General features: G+C 43.7%; 1 protein-coding gene across 1 annotated transcript in view; it reads left to right on the top strand.

Moving 5' to 3' along the window:
* Window positions 1-18,602, top strand: part of TIMD4 (T cell immunoglobulin and mucin domain containing 4) — a gene marked incomplete at its 5' end in the record, with an annotated part of 33,551 nt that extends 14,949 nt beyond the window's left edge. Inside the window, 4 exons of the mRNA XM_084242418.1 lie at window positions 14,017-14,063; window positions 15,792-15,885; window positions 17,604-17,643; window positions 18,506-18,602. Coding sequence (XP_084098544.1) covers window positions 14,017-14,063; window positions 15,792-15,885; window positions 17,604-17,643; window positions 18,506-18,590 — 266 coding nt within the window. The 3' untranslated portion in view covers window positions 18,591-18,602. The remainder of the gene's footprint in view (window positions 1-14,016; window positions 14,064-15,791; window positions 15,886-17,603; window positions 17,644-18,505) is intronic.
* Window positions 18,603-23,585: the final 4,983 nt, after the last annotated feature.

Genomic DNA, 23,585 nt, shown 5'->3' with positions numbered 1-23,585 from the left:
CCCTGGCTAATATCCACATTCCCTCCTCATTTCTTCAGGTAACTTTTGGGTCCGAGATATTTACTGTTTCCTAAAAATAGTTTGACCCAGATGGGCAATTCCTCACTACCACTCTATGGCTGCTCAAAAAGGAGTTCAGAGATTGGGGTGACCGGCCCAGGGTCATATGAGGGATATTTTAGGGCTATCGATAGGATTGGGGGTTATTGCTAAGAAATGATACTGATCAAGTGTTATATGCAGCCTGGGACTGGGCTTGGTGCTTCCAGTGCTGTCTCATGCTGAGGTGCCACTGGGCGCCACTGGGCGCCACTGGGCTTAGTGAGGAAGTCTCTTCTCACAAACATTGTGAAGGAGAAGAGACGGAGATTTGGAGAAGTTAAGAAACTTGCCAGAGTTTGAACTCCGAGTCTCTTAGATCTTGAAAGGAAACACTTAAGCTCTTTTTTTTTTTACTGTGGCCTCTTTAGCAGAGGGGGAACGGGGCTGACCTACTGGCATTGTGGGAGATGAAGGGAAGACTTAAGCGGTGCAGAGGGAAGCACGCCTCCCCACACCGCAAAGGAACAACTATTGGGAGGGAGTATGGTGGAAGCAGGAAAAGCAAGTGGGGAGGCAGACAGAGAGACTCCAAAAGCAGGGAGGGGTCCAGGAGAACACAGGGCAAAGAGAGCTGAGCTGCAAAGATTAGGGAGGGTGTAGTTAAGTATTAGGGAATTCTGGATGCTGCTGAGGCAGGACAAGGCATTTAGAAAGGTGGCTGTGAACTTGGGCAGGGTGATCAGCAAGTGAACATGTCAGCTCTGTGTGTGGATGTGCTGGAATCCAAAGATGAGCGCTTTGTAGAGAAGGAATGTTAGATGTTCTTACCAGAAGCTTGAGAGTGAATATTTAGGGGGAGAAGGGAGACAGTGAATGGAGCAAGAGTCTGTCCTGGGGCAGGAAAAGAAGATGTGGTCAAGAAAGGGGAAGCTGATTTGATTCAGAAATGGAGGTAAGAGAGAAGGGAGAACAGTGGAATAATAGAAGGCATGAGGCAGGAGATACTCGGCCTTGAATTTCGAGGTCATCCATCCCATGAATATTAGATTCGACCACAGACTAAATTCACAGGAAGCTTTGTAGAAGTGTGGTTTGTCCTCCTTGCCCTATTCTGCCCAGGATTTGCAGAATTAGAACCTTTGTGTATTTAACAAACTTCCAGGAGTTTCTCTAGAAGTTCACTCAATCCTGGCACCAAGAAAATGTTCAGGAATTGCTGGTATAAGCCAAACTCCTTACTGTACATGGAAGGAAACTGAGGCACAGTTACAATTTAAAAAACTCAATGAGGAATGGGAATTAGGCTTCCCTTCTGGATCTAAATCAGAGCCCTTACCCGAGGCTGCCCTATTTCATCAAAGTTGAAACTGAGTCCTGTCAGAACGTGACACTGTGGATGAAGGACAAGAGCTATAATAGGGACTTCTTCCTTCTGCTGACCTCAGGACAAGTCAGCGGAAGGAAGATCAGAGAAGATGAGTCGGTGAAGCTCATCTGCACTCACAAATGCCATTGTTATCAGGAAAGAATTGGTTTAAGTGAATTTCAAAGTCCCCCTCTTTTATGAGGCTTTAGCACATTGGTTTTATCTCTGAGTCCGGTGCAGTTAAGAGGCTCATGTTAGCTGCCACCTGGCAATCTGGGGGATAAAGGAAAGAGACAAAAAGTGAATTCTCATGATTCTTCTCATAACAGCACTATATTCTACCACCAGTCACGTAATTTTTTTCCCCATTAAGTTGGAATTGATCCCACTTACTTCTAGCATCTAACCAGCTCACCTTCAGAAAGGTCACCCAAGTAAGACCGTAAGACCAAACAGAGTTGCCCAGCTTGAAGAGAGGCAGGTCAGTGTGACAGCAGAGACTCGAAAGGGAATAAGGGCAAGTCATTGAATTTGACTTTGGAGCCCACCCTCAGGTGGGTCCTCACTGGCGCTGAACCCAGAGAGCTGGGTCATGACCCTGCAGACCAAAACGTCCCTCTGATACTAAGCCAGGCACTGGAGAAACCTCCAGCTCCACGGGGGGGGGGGGGGGCAATGGGCAAACCACAGCGAGTTCTGTGATGAGGTGTCTTGTCAACCCACAGTGAACAGAGGGAGAATCAAAATCAAGATACTGATGCACTTGTGCAAGGGCCAACTTGCACGTGCATAGCAGCAGGGAACAGGAATGGGGCCTGGAAAGGGATAGTGGGACAGTGTCATTCTATCTAATACCAGTGGCTGTGCAGCCTGGGAGAAGATACGGGAACTCTCTGAGTTTTAGGTTCCTTCCTTTTTAATGATTCTGCTCAAGTTTACTGACCTTTATGGATTCATTTTGAAGTTCAAATAACTTCAAATAATAGATGTGAAAAGATCTTTGTGTCCCTTTAAACTGCTTACATTGTGCTTATAAATACACCATCAGTAATAATTATTAGGATTTTTTCCACACATTGTGCCACCTGGGCAGTGGACGGTCAGGGTTCTATTCCAGAATCATCTCCTCCAGGGTGCCATGAAATGCGTGCCATCTTCTCTCCAGCCTGTTCTTGGCAGAGGCCTTAGTGCATCAACCAGAGGCCATAGAGCCTGGAGGAGAGGCCATAGCACTTGGAAAATTCTGACTCTGGGGTTTTCCCTTTCCTCTGAGCCATGTGACTCAAGTAGTTGCCTGCCATCCCCAGGCCATAGGTCACACTCTATAAGGCCATGATGATCATGGTGCCCACTGCAGAGCTTATTCAGAGACCAAACATGGAAAATACGTTGCTGTGTGCTTAGAAAATAGTAAGTGCTCAGTTTATGGTATTGCTAGGGCACAGGGGAATATCCCCTATCCTTCTGGGTTCTTCTTGGACCAGACAGGCAAAGAAATGAACATTAGACAGATTAGCAGGAGGAAAAGTCCAGATCTAATTACATATGTGTGGAGAATTTACATATTATAAATTCTAAGGTTAATGGGTCAAACTGGAGGTGGGAGGTATTTCTATGTGAACTAAGGAATGGAATAGGGACCTGGGATATCAGAGAGGAGGGGGTTCTCACATGGTGAGAAAGGGATGAATTCATTGGGCAAGACTTTTCCTCCAGTTGTTTGCTCTGCCTTAAAATAGATTTCTCTGATAAAAAGGTTGTTTCTGGAGATATTCCTAAATCTAGGGAATCTGCATCCATTGAAGTTTGGTAACAATTTGTCATGAGGTCTGTGGAGCCTCAGTTGACCTTAGTTCCACATCCAAGGTGACACATACTGGAAAAGGCCTATTCTGGACATTTGGAGAAAAGCCTGTCTGAACAATTTTTGGGGAGACTGATCCTATAGTATCATTTATTATTGTCAGTGTTGTCAATAATTCTAAGAGTTCTTGGTAAAATGTGTACCTCTCCCCCTCCCCAGTAAAGATTTATGGATGAGTTGGTATGGGCACTGCCAGGCTTGCCCCTTAGAGCAGAGTGAGGGAAGGATTTGGACGGAGTCCAATCTCTGAGACCTTCAGATGTTGGTCTGGGGTGACAACTCTGAGCTCTTATAAGGAAGATGAGGTGTTTGCTGTTGGGTGTCCTTAGGGCAGTGGATGGTTGAGGCAGTGTTAAGAACTAGGGTAATTTTTTTTTATTAATACACTTATTGAGGTTATGTTGGTTTATAACACTGCATATGATTTAAGTTTACCACATCAGATCCATCATTGAGGCAACCACAATCCTCCATCATAATCCACTTGCCACCCTTTCTTCCCTACCCTCTACCACTCCTCTATAGCCTCCACTCAAGTTAGATTTCTGTGGGTTGTTTTGGTTTAGTTTTGTTTTGGTTTTACTTTCTTCCTCCTGACTTAACTCACTAGGCATGTCCCCCTCTGGGAACTGGGATGACTCTTGAACATGTGGTGTTCTAGAGGCTCTGGTGTCCTCTGTTACCTCATCCAAGTGACATGAAAAGCCATCATCCCCACATCTCGTATGAGCCATGTTGGCTGCCAACATACTTATGCTCTGTTCCCTTTCAAAATTAAAAATGGACCTCACCTGGCTCTGGCCTTGATTCATGTAAGTCGTCCCCTGTTGCTGTACTGCAGTGTATAAGGCTCTTTTTGATCACGCATGCAGAGATCTCCCAAATTCAATGGAAACACTGAATCAGATGTGTGCTCCTCCTCAGTGTATTCTGAGATTCAGCCTTACTCAGTGGTGCCGGCCAGGTCAGAAATGAGGGGTCAAGAGTCTTCAGTAATTCTGAATTTCTCTCAAATCTAAAGTACTGAGTTTGAGATTCTTGAGTCCTATTGCTGTCCCTTGGATTTTTAAAGACTATTCCACCCTCAGCCCACAAGAGGGCAGTATAAGCCAGCAGCTATCTGAGCCAGGAAAGAACCTTTTCTGAAGGCTTGAATTTGTCACTTTTAACATTCTAGGATTGCATTAAGAGTGTATCATTGAATTGTCTTATTTCAGAACTAAATTTGTTTTAAGAGTAGAGAGGATGAGTCCTAGTATTTCTGAATTTAATGATGAGTCATCCTATGTAATATGAGTTTTAAAATGTACCCACAGAAAAGCGTGGTTGTTTCCTCTTCATTCCTGCCTGGCGTGAAGCCCACTGCTTAGGGAGTTTGCGTTTTCAAATAGGATTTTAATGTGCTCTTTTTCTTTTCTCTCTGAGTGGTTGCAATCATGATTTGAGTTGGGTCCAAATTTCCTTTCATTGTCTGTGTTACCTGGGGTGAGTGATTACCCGGCTTCAGTCTCATTTACTCCTTGGTGAGATGGGTGTGTAAGCTTTACTTGAGATCATTTACATGAAGAGCTTATTCCCAGGCCAGGCAGAGGGATTGCTCCCATACCTTGATTCCTTGATTCTGGGGAGTTTCTCCTAACTTTTTTTTTTTTTTTGCCCCACCCTGTTTCTAAGAACGTTGAAGTACATTTCCCCTAATAGGATGGGAACAAGGGTGATAATCAAAATGGGTTCTTTTCTTTTATACTTTTTTAAAATTGAGGTAAAATTGGTTTATGATATTGTACATGGCTTAGGGGTATAGGTTCACACCTCTCAGATGTATGCTACCACCCACACCCACCACCCAAACACCGTAATCCTCTACCACAGTCCACTAGGTCCCTTTGCCTTCCACCTTACCTCCCTGCTCTGGCAGCTTTACTTCTAAGGTCAGATTTCTAGAGTTTGTTTGGTTTTGTTTTATCTTTTCCTTTGTTTTGTTTTTCTATTTTCCACCAATGAGTGAAATCATCTGATATTTGCCTTTCTTCTTCTGACTTATTTTACTTACGTCATTCTCTCCATGTTGTCACAAATGGCAAGATTTTATCTTTTTGATAGCTGAATAGTATTCCACTGTGTATAGATACTGCATCTTCTTTACCCATATCTATCATTGGGTACTTGGGGTGTTTCCATAAGCTGGTGATTGTTAGTAGCATGCAATGAACATAGGAGTGAATTTATCCCTTTCAATTACTGTTTTTGCATTCTTCAGATAGCTACTTAGGAGTGGAATTTCTGGATCATATAGTAGATCTATTTTTAATATTTTGAGGACTCTCCAAGATTTCCATAGGGATTGGACTAATCAATATTCCCTCAAAGTGATTTCTTAAAAGATTGGTTAGTCTAAAAATTCAAGTTACATCTGAAACTCATACAATATTATAATGCAATGTTCCTTTAGTAAAAACCATTAAAAAATTCACTGCTATTCCATATGATTGTACAGTGCATAGTTTTGAGTGAGTCAGAGTGAAGGTTCTAGTGTTGGCATAGCCATCTTGAAGGGGGAGTTTCATCTCCTGCAAAATAATGTCTTGAGGTTTTAAGATTAGATTGTACTTGAACATAACATATTTAATTCCCTGACTCCTTGGTGTTGTTTTGGACATGTAGAATAACTAGTCAGGGGTCAGCACACTTTTTTTTCTCTAGAGGGCCAGCTAATACATGCTCTGCACCTTACAGTCCCAACCATCTCCGTTGAAATTTTTCAACTCTGCCACTGTCCTGAAAAAGCAGCAGATACACCCTAAGCAGACAGTGTTCTGGCTTCCAGAACCTTTATTGAAGGGCACTGAAACTTGACTTGCCTGTAGTTTATACATGTTATGAGTTATTATCCTTTCCCCCACCCCCTCAACCATTCAAAAATATAAAAACAATTCTTAGCTCTCAGGCTGTACATAAACAGGGAGCAGACTGTATTTGGCCCTTTAGAGGAGAAAGAAGTCCATCACGCCAAAATATGTCCTTTAAAAAAAAATATATATTTATTTATTTATACAAGAGCCGGGGTACAGGCCAGATGCCTGGGAGGGTGAGAGGATTCACCAAAGACAGAGCGGGGAACAGAACAGGCAGACTGACGAAATACACTGCTGAGGGGAGCATGGGGGGCGACGGAAGAGGTCTGCTGTGCTATGTGGGACCCTCGCCAGCCGGCCGGGATCGAACCAGCACTGCCGCAGCTGCGGACAGCTTCTCACAGCGCTGTGCTCAACCACCTGTGCTACCAAGGGAGGCCCCAAAATATGTCCTTTTGAGAAAAGATTGATTTCATGAGAGGGCCTCTGAAGGCTATATGGAGGTTGCTTTTGAATAAGATATTTACATGTAGACTTCTGTAGTGGGATGTGAGGAAATCCTAATCTCCTGACTCTTTTCCATGGAGAAGGCAGAACTTTTTCTACTTTGCCTTTTCTGGTAAACTCCCTAACAGAGCTTCCCTTCCCCTGTCCCCAAAGTCCTTCTGTCTTAGCTAAGCTATTTAGGTGGTATCTGAGGGCACCTGGGTATGTTGCTCAATCCAGCTGGGTCTCTCCCAAGCAGACAGGAGGCAGATTTGTTGTTGTTGTTGTTGTTATTGTTATTATTATTGTATAAACTTCTTTTTACTCTTTTTTTTTTTTAAAGATTTATTTATTTATTTATACAAGCACTGGGTACAATCAGAAGCGAAGGAGGGTGAGAGAATTCACCAGAGCCAGAGCAGGGAGCAGAGCAGGCAGACTGACGAATTTTATACGTCGTGATTCCTTCCAATAGCCACCACTTTAGCTCCTCCAAAGTTTGAATCATAATCTTCAAAATATTTCTTTAACAAGAACTTTTGCTTAATCCAGTTGTCATATTTGTCAGCCTGTAATAATGCTTTTTGTTGGGCTTCTTGATCTCTGTGTGAACACAGACATACTGATGACACTTCACAGATTTCCACCTACAATCACTGGCATCCAATTTCTTCAAGCAATTTACCTTAGGGTCACGATCAGGGTCAGACTAGATGGATTTGCCTGCTCTTCAGCTTTACATGCCCTCAAAGCACAAGTAAAAGTTCAGTCATTCCCACAGATAAAATACCAAATAAAAGATTAAGGATAAAAGTATACTTTATTAATTAAAACATGCTTTTAGCTACCTCCTGCGTAATCAGAATGACATTTGAGTTCATAGCTGTTCCACTCAGAAGTTGAACAGTTGCATTCATCATCTGATGCCTTTTTTTCTTTTCATCAAACTCTCTGATGTTTGTTTAATTATTTGCCAGCCTAGAAGAACTCAGGGGATAACAGGATGATTCCCTTTTTCTAACAAAGGGCGGCTGGTCAACCCTGACATATACCATCTACACACAGGACAGGTTTCTTAGAAGGGACAGATGCACATCTGTTTCAAGTTAAAAATAAATACAAGCTCGTGTAAAAGAAAATGTTATAACACTGTGAGTTCCAAATCTGTCCCCCAACCCCAAATGACTAGGTTGAAGAAATACTGTAACACTTTGGGCTATCCTCAAAGATCATTTTTTTTCTCAATAATCATTTTCTTTTTGCAAAGTCTTTCAAATTTTAACAAAATCATTCTCTCTATATTCTTTCAAAATTGCTTTAAAATTTATTTAACAAATCTTTCCAGCAAATGCATACTGCTCAACCACTATGAACCATGCAAAGTTTAGGTCGAACCGTATGCATTGACTGATATTTAAACCATTAAAAAAGCTTTTATTTTGAAATAAGTTTAGATTCACACAAATTTGCAGAAGTATTGCAGCAAGGACTATCTATTCCTCCAGCTTCCCACAGTGGTAAACTCTTACATAACTATACTTTCAAAGCAGGAACTGACATTGAGATGATATGATTCACTAGTCTACAAACTCTTTTTGGATTCCACCTATTTTTATGTGCACTCATTATTTAAAAGCAAACCATTTTCAACCCATAAAAACAACACACACACACACATATATATATGTATACACATGCACACATTTCCTGAACATCTTTGCATGTCAGTACTTGTTGATTGGGTGCCGACCCACCCTCCTCAGTGGGTTGATGGGTTTCTAACAGCTATCATCAAAGCTTCACTTAGAAGGTCACATGTCCTGGCTTCAGAGAAATGACACAACATCCCAGGAGTTTGCTCTTGACTCAGGCACCTTGGAGAGTTTCCAGTGATTGGTACAAGATACATAAAATAGGTTACAGTTAAAGTTTTCACATTTGAGAAAATTTAGAAATGATACCAAAGTACTAATGAAAATATTAATTGCCTTTGATATTTCTACTCAAAGTCAGATGCATTTAGTCCTTTAGCATTTTTGTTTGAGTTTTCTTTAGGGAAGAAGAAATAGATACATGACTGTATATATATTTTTAAGGATTGGGAAATTAATTCCCTTAAAAATTACAATGTAATGATAATTCTCTCAGGTCAAAAATGTTTAAGGGATGAGATTTATATATTTTTTAAAGATTTATCTATCTATACATAAAAGAACTGGGGTGTAAGCCAGAGGTACAGGGAGGGGGTGGTGAGAGGATTCACCAGAGACAGAGTGGGGAACAGAACAGGCAGATGGGCTGAAATACACTGCTGAGGGTGATACCGGAATTGTCAGGCCTAGTCTCCAAGCCAGGAACAGATCCCAGGCTGCAGGGGCAGCGCTGAATCCCGGCCACTAGACCACCACAGGATGGTGTCTCATGAAGCCGCAGTGGGAACTTCGCAGACTCTCAGGCAAGCAAGCGAGAAGGGCAGGTTTGTTTAGAGAAAGAAAAAGTTTATTGAGAAGAAAAAGAACAGAAATAAAGTGGGACTCCCAGGCCATGAAACCAGGCCAGGGAGGGGCAAGGAAGCCAAAGTGGAGTCGTGTCTCAGGGAATACATACTTTCTTTCCCTCATTATTTTAAGCTCTACCAGTCTCTTTGTGATTGGTTAGTTCTCAGCTGTCTCAATCTGCTACTGAGCGGGGGATCTTTACATTCCTTATCTAACAGGTTTGTCTCTCCCCATTTGTTGCATCTTCCCCCTTGTTTGATAGCTTTATCTTTATGACCCAGTCTCCCAGATGAGCACCCCTGCATTTTAGGGAAGAGAAAGTTAAACATCAGCTATTGAAGAAAAACAGGCTGCCAGTGCCTGCAATGTCCCTAAAACTGCCTAATTACCCTAACTTGCCCTATGTCTCAAGGGGAGCAGTGGGTGAGACAGGAGAGGTCTGCTGCGCCATGTGGGTTGCTCCCTGGGAGGTTGGGAATCGAACTCATGCTGCAGTGGCTGGTGATAGCATGATAGCGCTGTCTTTAGCTCCTCCACTACCAGGGAGGCCCCTAAAGGATGAAATTTAAATAAATGTAAAGAGAATCTCTCATTTCCCCCATATACAGTGAACCTGGAACCATTGTGGAGACCACTGCTCTGAATCATTTGTGGTCTAGACACAAGGTCAGTCTCTGTCCTGAACCTTCCTTCTTATATCATTGGGACATCCAAGTACATGCTCCAGTGGAGTTTCAGATCCAGGATGATAAAGTGGTGGGAATGTAAGTGTCAATGTCATTCAGAGAGGTTCAAATCCCAGCTCCACCACCTGTCTCCTACCCCACATTGACCAGAGTACTCAACCCTCTGAACCTCAGGTTTTTCATTGGCAATCTGGGTAGTATCTAACGGTTGCCCCAAGGATGAAATGTTCAATGGGATGTTAGAAATAATATGAATTAGATGAACACTCTTGCATTCAGTGCATCCAATGTGAGGCCCTCAGTTGGATTTAGTCTTCTCTTCTCAGCATCCATTTCCTGACCCTCTCTAGGTTGGTTATACCCTGAAGGCCTCTCTCATTGTATGTTGATTTCCTTTAACTTATGGGTTGGTTTTCTAGGATGGTAGTTTCAAAGGACTGTAAACCAAGTGGCTTCAAACAATGGGCATTTATTCTCTCACAGTTCTGGAGGTTAGAAGTCCAAAATCAAGGTGCCTGTCAGCAGGGCCATCCTCCCTATGAAGGCTCTCAGGTGAAGCTTCCCTCGTCCTTCCAGTCTTCTGCCCAGAACTCCTGGGTTCATGGCACATCCCTGCCATCTCTACCTCTGTCTCTCACTGTCATGTCTGTGTATGTCTCTCTTTGTCCTCTTCTCTTCTGAGGACACCAGCCATTGGATTCAGGGTCTATCCCATGTCTAGGATAATTTCATTTCAAGATTCTTAAACAATTACATCTGAAAAGACCCTATGTCTAAATAAGGTCAGATTTTATAAGGTCAGAGCCTGAGATTTTATTTTTTTTAAATTTTATTGACTTATGCATACAAGAACTGGGTACAGACCAGGGTATGGGTGGTGTGTGAGAGGATTCATCAGAGACAGAGTGGGGAGCAGAACAAGCAGATCCACTGAAATACATTGCTGAGGGGAGCAGCAGATGAGACAGGAGAGGTCTGCTGTGCCATGTGGGTAGCTCTCTGGTTGGCCAGGGATTGAATTCATGCTGCAGAGGCTGCGGATAGCTTCACAGTGTTGTGCCTAACCCTTTGTACCACCAGGGAGTCCCCAGAGCCTGAGATTTTAGGTAGACATGATTTGGGAGAGGGAAGGTTACTTTTCAATGCACCACAATTCTCTCATGGAATTGATTTTTCTTGCAAATTCTGGGGGGTTCCTGACTTTGTCTAAATGTACATGTGGCTTATATTAGGTTTGGATTTCAAACTTTCTAACTTCTACCAGAATGGAAAAGTTCTATTTACTCAAGCCTCATTCACATAACCACAATATGAATTTATTGGGGAAATCCATATCACAACAATATAAGCGTACAATTCAATTGGCAGTAAAATGTGTGTTGGGGGGGGTGTATATGGCAAGGCTCAGGAGTCTGGCAACATGTAGTAGGCAGAGCTTGGTCTGAAGAGTTCCTGGCAGCTGTTCACCCACAGGGAGGGAGGCCACTTCCCAGAGCAGAAGAGCCCTGGTGTCCCAATCTGGAGCAGGTTTCAGAGCAATAGGTGTGGAGTTCATTAGTCTCTCAAATTGATTTAAATTCATTACCTATATTTATACCACTTTTCAGAGACTTAGTATCAGGAATCCTTGTTAATTTTTATTTAGGTGGGGCCTCCTATCACAGCCAGGTGTTTATCAGCCCTGACCATCTACATGTCTGTTTATCAGTGTCTTCCTAAACAAGTGTTTGCCTTACTGTTGATAACTTGCTCTTCCCCGATCACCCCCACCTCTCCATCAGTAAGGGTCATCACAAGATCAACACATATGACATGTCAGAGTTCAAGACCTTGAGAATGTAGGGACAGGCCAGCACAGAAGACATGGAAACCAACAGTCTTGACCAGTCCAAACCCCAACCCTAGCTATTAGCATCACTGCTTTCTCAAGGAAGAAAATTCATCATCAATTTGTGTTTCTTATTGCTATTTCTTGTATAACATTGTAGCCCTTGGAATGCATCCACTGAGACTGGGTATTTTCCAAAGAAGAGGAGAAAGTGCTGTTTGATGTCACTCAACAGTGTTGTGTCTGCAAAAGACTCTCCCATTAGGCAATTCCAGCTTAAAATACGGATTAAAAACAACAAAACTGACCCAGACTGGGTTTTTCTTTGGATGGTTTCAATTTCACTTATCCATCACAAATGATTGTAATATGACAGGATTTTGACCAAACAGAGAGTTTTGAATTTGTACCTGCAATTTCCAGCTCTAGGGGATAATAACAGAGAGGAAAAACAACAATAACTTAGTTGTAGGATATGAAAACATGCTGAATTTCCCCCTTGGATTTTTATGCTCCTAGGCATTCAACAAGACACTTTCCCTGATGAAAAAATAAGCTTTCTTGTACCAAATTATGAGCCTTACAAAACCTATATCATTTCTCCTTTTGCCTTGAGTGTGAGGAAGCTTTGGGAAAACAATGATCAATTTCCATAATAATTAGCCAAGAATTATGCAGGCTTGTCTGCGTGTGGCTCTGCTCCATTTCTATTGGGAGGTTTTATTGCACATAGAATTTTGCATCTCCTCTGACATTCCCCTCTCCCCACAACCCCAAACCCTGGCTCCTAGGACACAGCTCTCATGTTCTGTTCTCTCTGTCCCTTGCTCCAGCTTCTTTCTTCTTCACTTCTTTACCTCACCTTTTCAGTGCTGGGATTTTCTCCTTATAGATAACGACCACTCCCAGATTAGCTTCTTCAACTCCAGCCATTGCCAGAGTTTGATTCAGCTTCTATCTCCCCGCAGATGCAGTGACTAAATTTGAGCCTGTCTGCTTTCTCCCCTGCCTTGCCCTTCTGTGCTTTTGCTGTCCTCAGTTCCAGCAGCGGCCCAGAGGCCCCTGTAGGAACTTACTCTTGTCACTTTCTCACTTCCACACCCAAAGTCCACATCCTGTTGATTTCCCTCCTCAGTATTTCAGGCATCTGTGTCTGTCCCTTCCTTTCTACCAGCTCTGAATTTCACACCTGTAATCAGGTGCTAATCTCCTCTTGACTGTTCACTTACCCTCCCAGCTGGACCATAGATGAAAGGTTTCTCAATGCTTACAGAATTCAAAGCAGGAAACAATGAACTTCTGTGACAGGTCCCAGCCATCCAGCCGCCTCTCCCCTCATTCCCTCCCACCCATCATTTCCCACCCTCACAGATCTTGCTGGTTGACGTGGAAGTTCCCACTCTTTCCTCCCCCCAGCTCTGTGGATGCTGTTCTACCTACAATATCTTTATCATCTTTCTTTGCGAATTCTTAAGCAACCTAAACAAAGCTCAGGTGTTATTCATTCAAGCAACTTCTATTGAGCACCAAATACTTGCCAGGCAGTGTTGGGGTTCAGTAGGCAGTGAGCTTAATTCTTGTAGCTCTTACCAAAGGGGATAGGGTTGGACTGGAGGCTTCTCCCTCTGTGTGCCTCCTGGCACCTCCCATATCCCCTCATTACCTGGGCCTATTAGACGGGCCTCTCCCTTCCCTGATGTACTGTAATTTCAGGGAGGGTGGAGCCATGCCTTGCTCTTCTCAGCCTTCCTGTGCCTATAACAGTGCCCGGAATTTGGCAAATTCTTAATGTGTTATGCTTGCAGGACCCAATAGCCAAGTATGACTCAGCTTCAACTTCACATCATCAAGGATGCTGTCCTTGACCTTGTAGTAGAAGTTATCCCAGGATATGCCCCTATGGCCTCTTAGAACATTTCTTCCCAACTTTTTGCACAATTGTAATTAATTGTTATTTTAGCTATTCACACTATTTGTTTAAATTTGGTTTTCTGCACTATGCTATAAATTCCACCAGGTCTTTGCTATACCTAGCATAGTGCCTGGTCTATAATAAGTGCTCAATAAATATTTGTTAACTGACAGACCAATGCATTTTCTTGCTGGATGCATTGCTGGGTCCAAGGAAATTTGAGACCCAATTGACTGTGTCTAATGCCTTCTCTGTCCATCTACAAAATAAGGATGTTCCAGTAAGAAGACAGCTGAGCTTTTGATAAAACCATATCAAAATAAAAGTCCTCAAACAAATTATACAAAAGAGGAAAGATGAGATTGAAAGATGAAACATCCATGGCAATTCCACACGAGCTTGGAAATAACAATTTCAGGAGGTGGCATTTTCTTTTCCCACTGGAAATATAAACATTTTCTTCTCTTTTCCTTTCCCAGAATCTGAGACAGTCACTCTTATAAAGAATGAAGGTGAATCAAAACAGGTAACTTTTTTTTTTTAAAGATTTATTTATTTATTTATTTATTTATTTATTTATTTATTTATTTATTTATACAAGCATTGGGTACAGTCAGAAGCGTGGGAGGGTGAGAGAATTCATCAGAGCCAGGGCAGGGAGCAGAGCAGGCAGAAGGACCGAAGTACACTGCTGAGGGGAGCAGCGGGCAGCAGGAGAGGTCTGCGCGCCATGTGGGACCCTCCTCTGGTGGCCGGGGAGCAGCCGGGGATCGAACCGGCGTTGCAGAGGCTGCGGGCTTCGCAACCCAGTGCTCAACTGCTGCGCCACCGGGGAGGCCCCAGGTAACATTTTTTGATGAAGTATTTGAAGTGTATGACTTTGATTGTAAAAATCCACAGCTGAGTTTTGCAGAAACGGACTAAGGAGGGCAGATACACCTAAGTGGCAGAAGGCATCACACGGATGATAAAACAGCTAAGGAATCTGTAGACTTGCGCCCTTAGCAGAAATAATGGTGCCATCACTCTATATGTGCAGATGCTTTGAAAAGCCAAAAGAGAAAAACCACAGACACGTGGGGAATCGTAGTACACTCCTTTGTGTGGCCTCGGCTGAGTGACATGCTGCAGAGTCGACACCTGCCCCTTCCCAGTTGTCCCCTCTGTCCCAAGAGTAGGCGCCTGGCACCTGCATCATTACACAGGGGATTCAAGTCACTTTATGTAAAAACTCCAGTAGTCTAGATGCCTGTGAAGGAAAGGAGCAGTTCCTAGCCCCTTGTTGCTCCTCTTCCCCGTCCTTAACCTCAGAGAGTGCTGATCTGTCCTGCTGCTGCTGGAGAAGGAACAGAGAGGTCACCTGGCCTGGGTGCAGGGAGGGAGGCATGTGTCCCGGGACAAAGCTGCCCTCTGGGTAATGCTTCTTAATCTGTTTGGTGCCAGGAACCTTCCATATTTATAAAAGTGAAAATAGAAGTTCAAACCAATATTTATTCATTGAAAAGCAAGACTAACAAACACTTTAGATGTTAACCTAGCCTACATGACACGAAAATATCTTCTCCTCAAAGCAAAAACAGGGTAAGAAAAGTGGTGGGGTTTACATTTCTGCAAATCTCATGGATTTCTGGCTTCCTAGGTCTTGCTAGGCTGGATCTGCTTTGCACATTCTGTCCTCAGAGCAATGACATCATAACATGCCCATTAGCAGTGGGAGCCCCTGCACACCCTGGGACAGAATGACAGTGAAAATGACAAATAATGACTCATATAAAAAATGTTGATCTTATGGGTCTCCTGACTGTTCTTTGAGAACCACTGCAGTAGAACATTTGAGATTGAGTTCCATTTTCTCTTTAGCCTGGCTTCCTCTGGAAGTCTAGTAAGGCCTGTGGGGTGCACTGGGTTGGCAGTACCCCAAGGCTGTAAGCGTGGCTGGGAAGGAGACTGGGTAAGAAAGAACACAGCTCAAGACAGTGAGTATTTATCTCCAGAATCCGCTGCCCCACAGCCCATGTTGCTGCTGTCTCAGACATTTAAGACACCTGGGTGAAAGGTGTCAGGTTTTCTGATTTTTATTTTGTTAATTCTGATAAGTAAAGCTTGCTTTGTTTTGATTTTGAGACACATTGGGCAAAAGGCAATGAGATGTCATGAGGCTGCTGGTTTCTGGAAAGTCTGCCTGGGGTTAGAAACTCAAGTGAGGAGGATGTCCAGAAACACAGTGCTCAGTCACCTTCCTGTGTCTCCCCAGATAAACATGGCTGACAACTCAGACCTGATGATGATCATCATCACCTCCCTGGGATTTGTGCTGCTGGCATTACTTGTGGGGTTTTTCCTTCGAGGTAAGGAGGGTAGGACGAGGTGGGATGAGCCCTTCAGAGCCAGGGAGAGCTCAGGAGACCAGGAAATTAGTGGATTCTGCTTCCAGTCTCTTACAATCCCCCCCCCCCAGAAGTCCTAGTTTTGTCTGGCATTTTCCCTATCCCAGTCAAGAGGTAGCAGGCAAGCTCATTCTAAAGGCTTTGCAGATCATACCCCTGCTAGTGTATAAATTTGAAAAAGAAGAACAGGAAAAAGCAAATGGAGGATCTTTGTTTCTTGCTCACTTGCTTTGTGCCCATCCATCCTTATCCTTATTTCTGCTGTAAATGGAAATTTCTGTCATTATTACCTGCGGTGGAGAAAACCCTGACAGCAGCCTCTTTCTTTGGCAACAGTTGCCCCAGGAAGAAAACCACAAAAGTCCTCCATCCCCTTAAAGCAGCCTTTCTTAAGCTAGGGTCCACAGTCAGATGCATGGGAAAGGTGAACCCTTTGCAAGTATGCAGATACTTGTGTGTTCATATCTGCCTTTTTCAGGTGCAAGGTCTATAAGATTTCATTAGATTCTCCAGCTGGTCCATGACCTTGCTCCTCTGTCCCCCTCCAAAAAATGTTCCAGATGCTGCCAAAGTGAGTCAGTGACACCTCTTTTCTAGTTCTCATGCAAAGTATAGCATGGGTGCCTGGTTGTCTTGTAAAATCGGGAGGAAAGAATTGTTGTATGGTCATGGACAGAAGCTGATTCAAGGTAGTGAGGAGTAAATAACCCCTTACATCTGGTTGAGCAGCAATAGTGAGGCTTGCATATTTCAACACCTATCCTGGTGAACACTAGGAACATAAGGAAATTTGGAAGGTGGTGGAAAACTGCTATCAGGCACCAAAGGCATGTTACAGTTTTAGAAAGTTCTGGGTAGACCTTAAAGGGAAGTTTTTGAAAGCCTATAAGTTGGCTATTGTGAATAGGGCTGTAATGAATATAGGAGCCCATATATTCCTTCAAATAACCAAATTAAAGAAACAACCTAAATATCCCAGGACAGAGGAGATCAGAAAAATGTTACACAGACATGCACACACACACACACATGCAATGAAACACTACTTAGCTGTTAAAAAGATGAACTCTTGCCATTTACAACAACATGCATAGAATCAGAGGGGATGAGGCTCACTGAAATAAAGCAGAAATATAAAGACAAATACTGGGTTATTTCAAAAAACACAGGGTCAGACTAAACCAAACTAATAGTAAGCCCTTGACCTCTGACTGCAAAACTGAGGGAACCAGAAGGGGAGAATGATAGGGAAGGAGGGGGTGCAATGGAGCACAAGGTGGAGGATTATTGGGGCTTTGGTGGGGGACATGTGTGAAAACATATAACTGAAGAGGTTTGAACTTACAACCTGTAAAACAAGTACAGTGATGTAAACTAATTTTACCTCAATAAATATAATTGAAGAAAATAAAAACAATCCCACTTTATAGGCAAATGACTCAAAGATCAAGCAGCTTATAATCATTGCCCTCAATAATGGAACAAATTTTAGATCACTGGGCACTGCCTAGGGGTCTACAGAGCAGCTATTTGACTTGGGGGACAGAGAGACTCTCTGCCAATGCCAGTCCCTAAGTTTTCACCATGGGCTACTTTGACTCTTCCTAAGGTCATATGGGGTGGGTGTTTCACACCTTCTGGCACATTTACTCTGCTTCTCATGTGTCTTATCTTTTCAGGGAAAATCTTGAAAACCGGTTGTTTCAGGAAACACACGAGGTAATTCATCTGGTATGACTGATGTTGTAGTGATTGTGCAAGGTGTTACCAGTGATTAGATCCACTCAGTGGTTTAATGATGTGTGTGTTCTGATCAAAAATGGTGTTGGAGAAAGGTGACAATAGAGGCAAAAGAGAAGGGGGGAGTTAGTTCTGCCTTGGCTAACATTTTGTCAGGTCTGTCCAAAATGCAAACATATTTACAAAGGCAAATACGAATACAAAGGCAGGTTGAATTAAGAGAAGTAATGCATGCAAAATAAAGAAGGTGATATATTGTCACTCCACCCATTTTTGTTCAACTCTGGTGACTTCCTTCAAAAGGGCAATGTTAAACTCAAGTTCATTGGGAGGAGAATTGGCAGTCAGGAAAATGAAAAAAACATGTAGCTATCACTTCTGGGATCTGGTTTTTCTACCCAGTTAGACCATCAGAGCAGGTTTTTTTTTTTGCCTTAAAATAATTTGAAGACTTCCTGGAAGGAACTTTATATATCTGTCCTGATCTATAGCTTATCACTGCATCAACATGACAATATCTACTAGCAAATATTTATCAGGAGGTATGAAGAGGCTCAGGAAGGTGACTCCCAAGGTCATACTTGGAGATACTTTTAGTAAATAAGCACATTTAAATCACATCTGTATATTTTACTAAGATAAAACTTTAAACTTCCTTATTATAATAGATTAACAAAAAGTCCTCCATTCTGTCATGGTCTCAGTTTCCCTTCTGTAAAATGAGAGCTTGCATGGGGCCCTTTGAATGCTAACAGCCTTGGGTAGCTGCTGTGTAATGCAGCAGCATTCATTTATTTCTGGTCTTTGTTTCACGTTATGAGTCTCTCTTTTCTCTTTACAGGCTGGAAGACCCTGGAAAAAGTAAAAATGTCCTCAATGATATGCTGCACAGAAGAGAAGATGAAGATGGTCTTTTCACACTATAACATGCTACTTTTTTGTAGACTGGAGGATGGGGACATATTTGTGAATTGTCAAAATAAGTCTTCATGTGTTTTGTTTTAAAAAGTTCCACTTATTGGGCCTCCCCTGGTGGCGCAGCAGTTGAGCCTGGGCTGCGAGGCTGCCCGCAGCCTCTGCAGCACCGATTTGTTCCCCAGCTGCCGGCGAGGGTCCCACAAAAAAAAAAAAAAAAAGTTCCACTTATTTCATTGGTGTCATCAATCTAATGTGGCTTTAGTTTTACAATTGAAAGGCACTTTAGAGACCATAGCTTTGCTGCCCTGCAATTGAATCTCCTCTGCAACATCACTGTTAAGCTGTTTTCCTTCCTATGCTTGAATACCTTCTTTGATGGTGAACTCACTACTACACCAAGGCTGTTCTTACAATCCTAGGATGCTTCCAAGACTTGGAGATATTTAAAACAAAGTGTCTTGAGAGAGCACCTGCCTGCTGGTGCTGTTGTATGTACTGTACTCACACAGAACATGTCTGCTCCCTCTTCTCCCTGGTAGCACTCCACATACTGGAAGGAGAAGCTCATCTTTCTCCAAATTGCCTTGTGCCTGGGACACAAGTTCTGGTCCTTTCTCTGTTCCCATTGCCTTATCACTGTATGTGTGTTTGCTTCTCCTTTTTTGCTCAGAGCTCAGGACCCTCTCTGGGTCTTGCACAGGCAACCCTGGACCTGGAATTGGAATCATATTCTAACTTCAACCGGCTACTAAAATTCTTGTGATCATGGTGTCACATCTTAATTCTTTTTTTTTAAAGATCTATTTATTTATGCAAACAAGAACTGGGGTACAGGCCAGAGGTGTGTGGGGGGAGTGTGTGAGAGGATTCACCAGAGACAAAGTGGGGAAAAGAACAGGCAGATTGACTGAAATACAATGCTGAGGGGAGCAGTGGGTGAGACAGGAAGGTCTACTGTGCCATGTGGGTAGCTCCCTGGCTGGGTTTCAAATTTGTGCTGCAGTGGCTACAGATAGCTTCATAGGTTGTGTCTTTTTTTTTTTTAAGATTTTATTTTATTTATGTATACAAGCACTGGGTACAGTCAGAAGTGTGGGAGGGCGAGAGAATTCACCAGAGGCAGAGCAGAGAGAAGAGCAGAGCAGGCAGACTGACAAAGTACACTGCTGAGGGGAGCAGTGGGCGTCAGTAGAGGTTTGCGCGTCATGTGGGACCCTCGCCCGGTGGCCGGTGATAGAACTGGCGTTGCAGAAGCTGCGGGCAGCTTCACAACCCAGTGCTCAACCACTGTGCCACCGGGGAGGCCCCATAGGTTGTGTCTTAACCCCTTGAGCCACCAAGCAGGGCCACATCTTAATTCTTGCTGGGGAATTTAATGTCCATTGGAGCCAAATGCACTGAGTGATGTGGACACTCTTCCAGGGCCAGTGCATGAATGTAACAGTGAGGCATTCTAGATAAGTTTCTTTAAATATAAGTCATGGAACTTTGCTCCTCAGCAAATGCAGGTTTATTCAAAACTTTAATGGGTTATAGTACAAGAAAGCCTTGGAGCATGATAACTGCAAACAGTTGTCGTAGGGATGAAGGAAAGCAACGTGCATGTGAATGGGAGATGGTAGGAATGCAGAAGGTACCAGACCTGCAAGAATGTTCCCTGAAGTACTTCCTGGCATGTTCAGGGCAATTAGCAGCTTGAATGAAATAAGCTCCCAGTCTTTCAAGGTACTGCCTTTTGTATTTCTACTCTCTTGACGTTCCTTTTAAGGCAGGACACATTCATTCTCTTGATCTGCCTGGCCAGGATATAAATTCCTCGTACATGGTCCACACAGACCTGGCAGTTAATAAAAAAAAAAAATGCCCCCCCCCTCACCTGAGCACCTGGAGAACATGTGCTCAGAACAGCTTGCCTCTGGCTCACTCCATTAGCATTGAACAGGGGGCAGGTTTGGCTGAATTGATGGAAATAGCCAGTCACACATGGGGGGCTTCTTGTTTGCATTGGACTTGAGCCTCTGCTTTAGCTTCAGCTTCTAGAAATTACCTGACAAGTTGCTAAACTCAAATTCTGAAACTGATAGGAAAAAGGAATTTAGAGTCCATTTCAGAGCCTCAGTTTTCCCACTGGGAAAATGGAATGGGCCCAATGCCCCATAGACAGGGGAGTCATGCATCCCTCTCTAACAGGTCAGCTCAATGAATGTACTTCTGTTTTCAAAAGGCATCATCAACCTTTTCCCAAGTATATTTCTGAAAGTCCTTGTTCAGACTAAGCAGCAGTGAAATGAACAATTGTGCTATTTTAGCACCAGCCGTGGCTTCCAGGAATCTCTAGCCTAGGACCTCTGAACCTTAACTAAACATTGCAATTGTAGGGTAAGTAAAAAGTATCAGGGTTTTCCGCCCCCTGCCATTAGATTAAATGCATGGCTGATGGCGGACAACTGGAGTAGGGTGTGGGCATGCTGAGGTGGGATACACCTGGGCTAAGATGGGGCTTATAAGGGCAGTGTCTCGGGGATGCCAGGAGAGTGAAAGGAGCAGAGAAGCAGAGGCCACGAGAGAACACCAGAGAGCCCAGCAAGAATGAAGACTTGCTGGGGGCTGGGAGGCCTGCCAGCCTCCTGGCACCCCGGCACCCCGCCTGCCATGAACCTGGTAAACTCAACAAAAGCCTGTAAAGCCACCGAGGGCTCCAGACTCTCCTCATTATCCCATTGGCTCGAATCATAGAGATACTGCTCCATCCCTTCCTGCCCCTACACAGTGAACTAGGAATTTTGAAAAATGCCAATTCCCAATTCCTACCCTATAAAAGATTCTTTTATAATTGTCTGAACTGTGGCTTGGGCAAATGGATTTTAAAAAGTGCCCCAAGAGATTGTAATATGCAGCCAGGGCTGAGAACTCCACTGCAGGCATTCTCAAATGGTCACCGAGAACCTGTTAGACGTCCAAATTCTTGTCCTGCCTCACACCTACTCACACTCTGGGGATGGAGCCTGGGGATGTGTGTTAATAAGCCTTCCAGATGATTCGGGTGCCTGCTCACGGCTGAGGAGGTGGGCTGCCAAATCATGCCTGTGGGTGGAGGCTCAGAGTGTAGTCTCCTGGCTCTGTGGTGAGGGGAGGTGAGTGGCTCTCGCTTTCGTGTTCTGCCAGGGGTCCAGACGGAAGTTGCAGAGACCTGGTTTAAGTTCCATTCTTTCTACCAGAATTGCAAAGTTCAACTGGCTGTCCTCACCCTCTTCAATTTTTCCCTCTTCAATTTGCTCTCCTTGCTGTGGCAGAGGATTCTTGTCAGTGCAGATGTGAGGTGAGAATTCCCCACATTTCTGGGTTCTTCTTGGTTGGATGAGTCATCAAAACAGAAGCAGTGGGGGTAACTAAGGATGAACAAGCAATTTAATAACATGCACTTTAGTAGTGGGAAAACTATGGTTACTTCACCTGAGGGGAGAAATCCTATATTATGAAAAAATAAACAAGGATGTTTTAAAAATAATAAAAGGCCTGGGGGAACTGCCATGATTATGCAGGTGCCATCATTTCAGGAAGAAAGGGATATGGACAGATGTCAAAGGGCCTGAGGGGCCTAGGAGAGGGAATGGGTGGCTTCAGGGATTTCATTGCCCTTGGCTCAAAATACTCTGCATGCCAGAGCAGGACATCTTGAGACCAGTTATGGGAATCTTGGAGTGTTCTGATTAGGGCACCTTCACAGATGTGAGGTGGGTGTTTTCTGACTCTTCCTCTTGGGGCTAGGAGAAGCACACAGACCAGTGATCAGTGAGGCAGTGGGAAGCATGGCCAGGCACCTGGTAGAAAATGTGTCCACTTAAAGGCATTAACATGCAGAGTTAGTTCAAATGACGTCCTGGGCAAGTCATAGGCAGCCACTGGCTTGAACTTGGCAGGCAGGTTGAGACTCCAAGGCCTGGGGTGGGTGGGATTTACAGAATGATGAATTAATACACAGTTCTCTTAAAGCTCCTTGACCAGAATATGCTTATGTAATTGTCCACCTCTTTCCCTCTTTGTGCAATCAGGATGAATTGGTGGCTGTCTACAAGCCACTCTCTGGAGTCTCGTATGTGGGGTCTTGAGAGAATCACTTGCCTTATGGAGCATAGAAATCTAGGCAAGACACATGAAAATGCAAGAGTATAATCAGGGCTATTTATCCATTTCCACAAGGAGGGATTTTGATACAGAAGAACATCCCACGGCTGTGTTTACATGGCATGACTGTCTAGCCTTGAGGGTTCCCAGCAACCTAATTCTGCAAACTTGACCTTGGCCTTCCTAGGCTAAGTGAAGTAGGTAACACCCAACCTTAGGGAGCCTTTGCAATGTCTGGGTGCAGTTAAGTCCTCATTCAATGTCATCACTAGGTTCGTGGCAACCCTGACTTTAAGCAAAAAGATGTCTAATGGAAGGTCCTTGATTTATGTGTTTTGGTCAATGTGGGCTGAGATTTTTTTCTCATGAGAAAACTGTTATAATGAAACGACATTTGACGACCTGCAGCCTTCTACTTGGTGTTTCAAAGCACTTACCTGACTCTCCATAGGATTCCAATGAAACAGGTGTGTTGATTTTACTTTTGGAGCTTAGAAAACAGAAGCAGAGACAGAAGAAAGTTGTCACACTTAACACCACACCAAACTTCCTGGTCAGGCCCTGTCAGTGTGAAGGAATTCACCTGGACCCTTCTGAGTCCTACCAAGCTGGTATAGACAAGTGTAAAGGGCAGGAACCTGGACACGATGCAGGTTTTCTGATCCCATGCAGACCGGGTAAAGGAGGAGTCAGAGTCCTCAGTAGTTTTGCAGGTTTTTTATTTGGGGTTCACCATATGGCAGGCAAGGGTGCTGGGGGGCCGTGAGGCTGGCAGGCCTCCCAGCCCCCAGCAAATCCTCACTCTATCTGGGCTCTCTGGTGATCTCGGCTTCTCTTTGGCCTCTGCTTCTGCTTTCTCGGCTTCTATTATTGCTGCT

This window comes from Talpa europaea (assembly GCF_964194135.1).
Source record: "Talpa europaea genome assembly, chromosome: 9".
Classification (NCBI taxonomy): Eukaryota; Metazoa; Chordata; class Mammalia; order Eulipotyphla; family Talpidae; genus Talpa; species Talpa europaea.
This window is presented reverse-complemented; position numbering and strand designations above follow the sequence as displayed.